The sequence below is a fragment of the Photinus pyralis genome, unplaced genomic scaffold, assembly GCF_008802855.1.
Source record: "Photinus pyralis isolate 1611_PpyrPB1 unplaced genomic scaffold, Ppyr1.3 Ppyr1.4_LG3a, whole genome shotgun sequence".
NCBI lineage: Eukaryota > Metazoa > Arthropoda > Insecta > Coleoptera > Lampyridae > Photinus > Photinus pyralis.
In genome coordinates this window covers 5,242,178-5,251,977 of record NW_022170509.1, presented here as the reverse complement: position 1 = coordinate 5,251,977, position 9,800 = coordinate 5,242,178, and the positions used below count along the sequence as shown (strand labels likewise).

General features: G+C 36.2%; 1 protein-coding gene across 1 annotated transcript; it reads right to left on the bottom strand.

Annotated features, from left to right (window-relative positions):
• Positions 1–297: 297 nt before the first annotated feature.
• LOC116165734 lies at positions 298–2,527 on the bottom strand. Its single transcript, XM_031480398.1, has 3 exons — positions 1,201–2,527; positions 963–1,141; positions 298–889 (listed from the first exon to the last, which is right to left on the bottom strand). The coding sequence occupies exons 1-3, from the start codon at positions 2,515–2,517 to the stop codon at positions 298–300; spliced, it is 2,088 nt and encodes a 695-aa protein (XP_031336258.1). The 5' UTR covers positions 2,518–2,527.
• Between the last annotated feature and the right edge of the window lie 7,273 nt (positions 2,528–9,800).

Below are 9,800 nucleotides of genomic sequence, written 5' to 3'. Positions count from 1 at the left end.
AACCACAACTTCGCTTATTTGTGCTAAATTAAGATTTCATTTATTTTATTACCGAAATAATAAATGAACAATACCATTTAGTTCAGACACACTGGGCAAATTATTGGCACTTAATATATATTTTTAAATGGTAATAAATATAAATACTCATTTTTAAAACCAATGGAGATATTTGATATTAAGTCGATGTTCTTCTGAAATCAGGAAATAAGTTTAAGTATTTAAGTCAATATAGATTTATGTGCAACAGTCTTTAAATTTAATACATAGTATATTGATACATCAATAATTTGTGTTTTAGAAGAGAGAATTATAAAAATGTTGATAAAACTGGGGGATCTGATTTTTATTCATTAGAAACATAAAATGTTTGATTTTCAATTCCGAAAGTAGAATTTTGTTGGTGTAGATGCGTGTTAAATTGACTTCTTTCATTACTCTTCCATTAGAAGAACGAGTTGCTTTCTGGTGTTTGAATGCAACGGAGTGCCACTCTGACTGTTTAAAGGAAGTCTTGTAAAGAAATACTTCACTTGCTTTTTCAAATTTCATTACCTTTACATCGTTTATTTTAAAATCCTGTCTATCAGTATTTTTGGAAATATTAATCCCCATTTCTTCAAATAAGGCTTTTAGATCAAAAAAATCTCCAAAACTCAGCTCCTTAACTTGTAAAGGATTTCCTTTCTTTTTTGTGTTCCTGATAATTGAGACGTATTGATCTGGCACATAAATAGGGCCCGACTTCTTTGCCTTTTTTACAGACCTCTCGATGATACTGTGCACTGCATCCCCCTCATTTTGTGTATGACCTCTAACTAAATATTTATGGGTTATTGAATTAATGTTGAACTTCTCAACTGCATACAAGTACATTCCAATGAAGAATCTGTAACAAAATGAAAACATTATAGGTAGGTAATATTCTTTCATACTTTAATAGTTGTTGTGTTGGTACATACTTGTTTTTTTGCTGACCACCACAGTTGTCTGAATAAAACACGACATCAGCTCCAGGTTTGGTTTTGGACAATTCCTCTAGATAGAGTAAAACGCAAGTCCCTATTTCTGCAGCACCTCTATGCCCGAGCCCTTCATGCCAGAAGAAGCAGAAAGTTTTGTCATTCCCAATTTCAGTTACCTAAGAAAAGAGGATAGGTAGGTACCAACTTTTCTGAAAATTATTATTCGTATCCTTACCGTAAAGTTGAAACAGTTAAGTCTGGATTTATAAAAAAAAATTGAAGTTTGCGCCATTGGTACAGGTAGTACCGCCTGCAAGTCATAAACTGCTAAAACAATGTCTTGGTTTTTGGCTTTGCTTTTATCCTGGTCCTTCTCATTACGACTAAGTTTTTTTTCTTCTTGATGTTCTTCGTATGCCTTTTGTACTTCAGTATTGTTTGGATTATTTTTATAGGATTCACATAGGTCACATTGATCTTTCTTAGGTGCGAAGAATCCAATGTTAAATTCTGTATTGAATATCCGGGCATATGTATCGTAAGTTGTGGTGGGTTTATTAGCTAAAGCCCTTTCTTCTGAATAATGCCTATGCATTTCGGCAATGGACAACCCACCATCTATAAATTCTCTTGACGTATCGCTTCTAACATAATGGCTTTCAATTCGCGGTATTGAGTTTATGTGGTCTCGGATGGAATTCAAGATTTCTGAATCAATTCTTCTGTGTTTACTGTGTTTCCCTCTTTGATCTGCAGGTGCAATTCCACAACCAGTTGCCTTTGACGCAATGACAGTTCGAATAGTTCTTTCAGCTATTCCTAATGTGTTTATCAAGAATGTTTTGCAAACACGGACTTTCTGTCCGTTATTCAGCAAATAGAAGGCGCAGTTAGGTTTGCGGGCTTCTGTGGATGATATGCGACGGTACTTCACTGTTAACTGTTCAATGCAAGAACTCAAAAAATCGCGCTGTCGTTGCAGAGAAGCCAACTCCCAGTATTCTGTGAACAATTGAATTCTGAATGCCTCACCAATTTTTTTCGTACAGGATAGTATGCATTTTTCTGAGCATGGTGGTCTCATTTTTTTCGCTTCAACCATTTTTCCGGCGCTTGATGTATACTTTTTCCCCGAATTTTTCAATGTCTTAGCTTTCACTTTAATCCAGTTTTCAACATTCCTTATTCTCTTTTTTCCTTTCTTAGCTGGAGAATCAGGTCCATTCTGAGCTGGTTCTAGATTCTCAGCTTCAGAATCAAAGGATTGTTCAGAGCAGCTTGACTCCCGACTACTTGATGGTGCATAATTATCACTAGAACCAGATGAAAAATCCCCATCTTCTGAAGTATTCGGACTAGAGGATGTTTTATGAACCCTTGTAAAATTCATCTTCATAGTACCTGTACTCTGAACAACGTACGTGCTTGAATTCTGAGTAATCATTTCATTATTGATGTTTTGCAATTCATCTTCAGGATCTGCAACGTCTGGATTCTGTGCACTGTTATTGAAATTCGCTTGATTTTCCATTGAACTTAATGCAAGTTCCATAATCCGATGACTTCGGTTACTCATTTTGAGTATTTATTACTAATTCAAGTAAGACATAAATGTAAGCATTCGCTTAGGTTCAGTGGCAACAATGGCAGAAAGAACAATTACGTCATAAAAGTAAACTCTTCACTAGGTTAATAATGACACAAAATACAGTTACGTCGTTCTTACGCTCAGCGTTTGTCACAATCACCAATAACGTTAGATGTAAAGTACACTTACGTCGTTATAGCACCGCAGCAATACCACAAGACGCCGAAACTTCCACATAAATAACTATTACACCGATATTCTTCTGGAATGGTTCAGCTATTTTGATTACGTCAACAATGACACAACTGCCATCTAGCGGCTGGAATTGTTAACTACAGATGCGTCATTGTTCCCCCACACAAGATAATGCGTTTTTGAAACAAATTCCACAATAAAATCGTTTTCCTCAATTTAGCAGTTATGTCATTGTTCTCCCGGAACAGCGACATATATGATATAAATAAGATTTGGACAAGAATGTAGATTAAAAAAACAAAAAACAAAGTACAAATATCATAATACATCAAAATACATAAAAATCAAATATCACAGTTGGGAGCACGCCGTAACAAATTCCTGAAATGAATAAGGGCTGTTTTTGACTAGAAACTCTTTTAGATCATTTCTGAACTTTATAGTTTGCTGATTGGTTACTAAAGTGGCTGGTAATAAATTATATAGATAACTCCCTGCGTAGTTAGCGAGATTTTTTGTAGAACTCATGCGTTGGCCTTTCGATGTGAAAATTATTCTTTGTTCTTGTGTTGTGTGTGTGAACCATGGAGTTCTTCAGAAGTGATTGTTTGATATTATGGGTGTGCACTAGTAGCTGTAAAATGTATATACTTGTCACTGTAAGGATTTTTTTTGTTTTAAACACTGTTTTACAGGATTGACGGTAAGGCATATTGTACATTAGTCTTAAAATTCTTTTTTGTGCGATAAGAACCCTGTTAACTTGCGATGATTGGCCCCACACTATTATGTTATAATTGATGACCGAGTGCACGTTCGCGTAATACACGACTTTAAGTTGTTGCTCATTAAGTGTGTTTTTTAGGTTTAGTAGCATAAAAAACGCCTTGTTAAGTTTAGTACATATTAAGTTAATGTGATCCACAAATAACATATGGTTGTCGATAATTATACCTAGAAACTTAGATGATGTGGAGGTGCTTAGGTTTACCTTGTTGAACTTGAAAATAAAGTTATTGCTTTGGCGATGCTTCGTATGATGTTCAATAATAACAGTCTTATCGTAGTTAATGATGAGCCTGTTTTTATAACACCACTCGTCGAAATCTCTTAGCGTCCGCTTTACTTTAGATTCAACTCCTCCAATGCTCTCGCCACTGATCACTATGGTAGTGTCATCTGCATACATAAATACCTTCCCTTCATGTAGATGATGTGGGAGATCATTAACGTACAGTAAAAAAATCAAGGGGCCAATTACGCTCCCTTGGGGAGTACCATGTTTCAAGTACGATATGTCTGATTTGTGGTTCTCCAGCTTCACTCGCATATTTCGGTTTGTTAGGAAGGAAACCATCCATTTATTGATATTTCCTCTGAAACCTAGAGTTTCAAGTTTTTGTGATACAAAGGATACGTCTAGGGTGTCAAACGCACGAGAGAGATCGAAGAATATGGAGACTGTTATGTGGCCGCTATCCATTTTCTTTAAAATATACTGAACGTATTCTGCTGATGCCGTCTGTGTGCTGCGTCCTTTTCTGAACCCATGTTGAGCTTGAGAGTGGATGTTGTACTGTTCACAAAAGATGTTAATTCTGTCAGCCATTATGGTTACAGCCCTTTGAATTTTCTTTCGAAATTGGTTTCTTTTCTAGTCTATAACTTTTGATTGAGAAGTCTGATCGAAAAAGTACGAATTGTTTTGGATTCTACGCTCCAAAATTAATAAGAAAAAGTGTTTTCCCGAGAAATTTTGGTGCAGTCTATTTTTGGTTAAAAAGGAAGGCTGTAACACTGCCTTTTTTGAGGCCCTCGAAAAAAATTGTCTCAGATCGACCCGGAAAAACAATTTTCTTATAGAATGTGGCCTGTAGAATACACAATTTCAAACAGTTCCAAGATTGGGCAACTAGTTCAAAAGTTACAGCCCTTTGAATTTTCTTTCGAAATTGGTTTCTTTTCTAGTCTATAACTTTTGATTGAGAAGTCTGATCGAAAAAGTACGAATTGTTTTGGATTCTACACTCCAAAATTAATAAGAAAAAGTGTTTTCCCGAGAAATTTTGGTGCAGTCGATTTTTGGTTAAAAAGGACAGGCAGGTACACTGCCTTTTTTTGAGGTCCTCGAAAAAAATTGTCTCAGATCGACCCGGAAAATCAATTTTCTTATAGATTGTGGCCTGTAGAATCCATAATTTCAAACAGTTCCAAAATTGGGCTACTACTTCAAAAACTACTTTGCTCTTACTTAAATACTACGTACATGAACTCACTTAATAATCTTGCTACTCTCTTAATATTAATGAACATTCAAAGTTTAAATAATAAAGTTAGTGATCTCGAAATAATAACCAACCAATATAAGCCTTTATTAGTGTGTCTCACAGAAACATGGTTAGCAGAAAGTGAACTGAAAATGTGTAAACTCTTAAATTATAATATAATTAGTGCTTTTAGTAGACAAAATTCGCGGGGTGGTGGTTGCGCCATTTGGACACGTTCTGATGTTCAAGCATCGTTTATTGACGTTTCAACATACTGTTCTGAAAATGTATTAGAAATATGTGCGTGTAAAGGCTATTTTGGACACTTAAAATTTACTGTTCTAAATATTTATAGACCTCCTTCGGGTGATTACAACACGTTTTTACGCAATTTAAATGCCGCAATAGATCAACTATATTGTAACGGAAATGCTCCAGAATTCTCTGGAATTTTCTACGCGCGCGATAGTGGAAGTTGTAGGAACATTCGAGAATGTACTGGACTTACATTGCTTGCGTGTGTAAATGGTTGCGGACCGAACATCGAGTTAGTCTACTATCGAACGAGATCGAGCACGGAAATATAAATTGCGAAGTGTGTGTGATATAATAATCGATATAAATTGTACGGTTTTTATAGTGCTTTAGTTTTGTTTAATAAATATTGATATAAATCGAACCCGAATTTATAAATAACGTTACAATATGATCCTTGGGTTCCAATCCTTCTGGTAGGCGACTTCAACGTAAATTTTGGGAAAATCGGCGAAAAGTACAGGTCACTCAATGACCTATTGGTCTCGTTTAATTTACAAGAAATAGTACACACATACACCCGAGTAAGTAAGCACTCCAGTACGATATTGGATAACGTATGTACTAATGCATCCATTACATTAGAAACTAATGTTCAGGACACTTACCTCTCTGATCACCGACTTATAAGAATTTCATGTAACTTACAACAGTCTTCGCCCTCAAGAGCCAACATCATTTCAAAAAGATTCTTTTCGAAAAGTAACATGGAACGTTTTTTTTCATATTTGGAAAATGAAACGTGGAACGATATCTACTCCACGGATGACATAAATGAAAAGTTCTCAGTTTTCCTTTCCACATTTCAATTTTACGTCAATATGTGTTTTCCTCTAAAAAATTATCGATATAACTCCGAAACTAAACCCTGGTGCACAGAAGCAACTCGTGGCTCTAGTACTAAGCTCAATGACATGTATGTCTTACAAAGAAAATACCCCGAACTAAGGGATAAATATACATATCTATGAAGAAAGCACACCAAAACTTGATAAACAATGCTAAAAGAAATCATTACAGCTCAATCATACAGAACGCGCAAAACAAGAGCAAAGAAACCTGGAAGGTTTTGAACTCGATTAGTAACAAAAACAACCAAATTCCAAAAAACCTGGAACTAAAGGATGACCAAGGATCTGTGGTTACATCAGCTGCAAAGATTGCCAATTTGTTCAATAAACACTTTCATAACATACCGTTCAAGCTTCGGGAATCTATTCCACACGCAGATTTACCTACAAACCATCTTAAGATAAATCCTAATTCCATCTATTTATTGCCATTTACGGAAGAAGAGGTTCTAAACCTATTCAAGAAGCTGAATAGCAATAGCGCACCTGGACTTGATGATATATCCCCTAACTTATTAAAACATGTGAAACTCATCACCGAACTTACGTATTTAATTAACTGTTCTTTACGCACTGGAACATTTCCAAATTGCTTCAAGGCTGCAGTGGTGACTCCTATTTTCAAAAAAGGAGATGCTCTCAACACGGCGAATTACCGACCGATTACACTGACGTCCTGCGTAGGAAAAGTGCTAGAATATGCGATGAAAGAGAGGATAACTTCATTTCTCTCAAAGTATGATATAATATCAGAGGCAACACGGTTTTCGTGAGAAGCAGTCGACCACGACCGCTACTACTGAAATATATGAGAGTATTCTTCTCACTCTTGAAAGAAGACTTCGAATGGTAGGAGTTTTCTGTGACCTAAGCAAAGCCTTCGATTGTGTCGACCACAATATTCTAATACAGAAATTGGAGTGGATGGGAATAAGAGTGTCGCCCTTAAATGGTTCACATCATATTTGTCGAAGAGAACCCAGGTAGTCCGTATTTCAACTTGGTCAAATAAATTCAAGCAGCAAGTGCGATCAGAAAGCTTACCAATTGCAATTGGTGTTCCACAAGGGGCAGTTTTATCTCCTACTTTATTTAACGTTTATATAAACGATTTGGTAACTTATTTATCTAAGTACGCTGAAGTAACCATGTATGCAGATGACATCACCCTAATGGTTAGTAGCACCCGTAACGGCATAGAAAGGGACACCGATTTAGCTGTAAATCACGTCTACAAATGGCTTATTGCTAACAAGTTGTTCCTAAATAAAGATAAAACAAGATACACACTGTTTAGCATGTCTTCGGTTCAAAATAAAAATGCGGAAGTTGGAATCTCCATATCAAACTGTCCCATTCAAAATACAGAATCCTTGCAAATACTTGGAATGCTGTTCACCGAAAATTTAAAGTGGAAGACGCACATCTTGTCGCTTAACTCCAAACTTTCAAAAGCAATATTCAAAATTAGACAACTTAGAACTTTTTTAAATCCAGAAACCTTAATGTGTCTTTACTATGCTGAAATTGAATCCAGACTAAGATATGGCATCATCATCTGGGGTAGCAGTGGACAGATTCAAAGCACCCTGATTCTACAAAAACGCGCCATCCGATCCATCGCCAGAGCTTCACTGACAACTAGCTGTAGACCGCTATTCATTCAAATGAATATATTAACCGTCATATCTTTATATATTCTTGAAGCCGCAAGTTATGTACACAAGTTTAAATTTAAGTTGATCGACAAATACAACACAGTACACTCACACAACACAAGGTCCAATCACATCAAAATTCCACATCATAGATTAAACGTCACAGCCAACAGTCCTCTCTGCATGCCTATCAAAATATACAATCATCTTCCGAATACACAGAAACACCTACCCTATCATCTCTTTAAAAAAGCATTAAGAAAATATCTCGTTGATAAACCATACTATAATATACACGAATTGCTTTGGATTCTACGCACCAAAATTAATAAGAAAGGTATTTTCCCGAGAAATTTGCAGTCGATTTTTGGTAAAAAAGGAAGGTAAAACACTGCCTTTTTTTGAGGCACTCAAAAAAAATTGTCTCAGATCGACCCGGAAAAACAATTTTCTTATAGAATGTGGCCTGTAGAATCCATAATTTCAAACAGTTCGAAGATTGGGCTACTAGTTCAAAAGTTACAGCCCTTTGAATTTTCTTTCGAAATTGGTTTCTTTTCTAGTCTATAACTTTTGATTGAGAAGCATGGGCGCCGCCAGGAAATTTTGTAGGAGGGGGCAAGCTCACCATTAATATGGACGTGAGTGGAGGGGGTATGCAAACTCAAGGTTACGTGCCAGTAACAAACTTATTGTGTTTCATTTTATTTAAACAAAAACATAACTCTTCTATTATCTGTTCCAAAGAGATCTATGCACTTCTCAAGTGAATACGCAACGCAAGGGAAACGATTACATGGCCCTTGCCCGTTGTGTTGCTTACGACAAGTGTTACCTTTTATTTTTCCCTTTTCCAAGGGGGGGGGGGCCAAGGCCCCTCCTTGCCCCTATGTAGCGGCGCCCATGTTGAGAAGTCTGATCGAAGAAATACGAATTGTTTTGGATTCTACACTCCAAAATTAATAAGAAAAAGTGTTTTCCTGAGAAATTTTGGTGCAGTCTATTTTTGGTTAAAAAGGAAGGTAAAACATTGCCTTTTTTTAGGCCCTCAAAAAAAATTGTCTCAGATCGACCCGGAAAATGATTTTTTTAAATATATTTTAACCTGTTGAATCCAAAACGACCAGAATTTTCAAGATTGGATCCCCGCATCAAAAGTTTTTTCCATATAGAACTTTTATGTAGTCGTCCGATCTTGAAAATTCTGGATGTTTCGGAGCCTACAGGACGAAGTTTATAAAAGATTCATTTCGGACAAGCCACTTTTCCCAACAGACAAGCTAGAGTATAGTTTTGCTATTTCACCGAAAATCGACAAATTTTGAATCGACCGGAAAATGACTTTTTCGTATAGATTGTTACCTGTAGAATCCAAAACCATCTTTTTCCAGATTGAACCACTACATCAAAAGTTATAGCCTTTTACTTTTTGGGAAAGCGGTTTTTCTGCCCAAAAGCAAATCAAAATCACTGTATATTTCTTTCAGTTGCCGAATTATTAGGATCGAATTGTTTCAGGTGCGTCACTCTTTATATAAGGATTATGTAGGCATGTGGTCAAGTAGCATCTGTTTGATCTAAATCGCAGTTACAATTTTATTTAGTCCTCAATGTAAATCATTTGCGAATAAATCGTCAATAATAGCGGTTGTGTGCGCTCCGCGCGTATGACATCTAAACGTCCAACGTGGATGGCACATCGAGAAGTTTTCACCTATTCTCTTCTTGCAAATAAATTAATGACAAATTGCTCTTATACGTAAACCAGAATTGTGGAAGGTCCAACACCACTTTGGAACGGAATACCCGGGTACGTCAAATGTTTCCACTTCCATTGCTTCTGATGGAATTTTTATGGATTCAATTCGTCGATTACCAACGCGATGTTGTCTTGGAACTTTACGGGAAAAAAGTGAGTTTTGATTTTATGATAATACCTAATTAATGCAATGGCATGGATT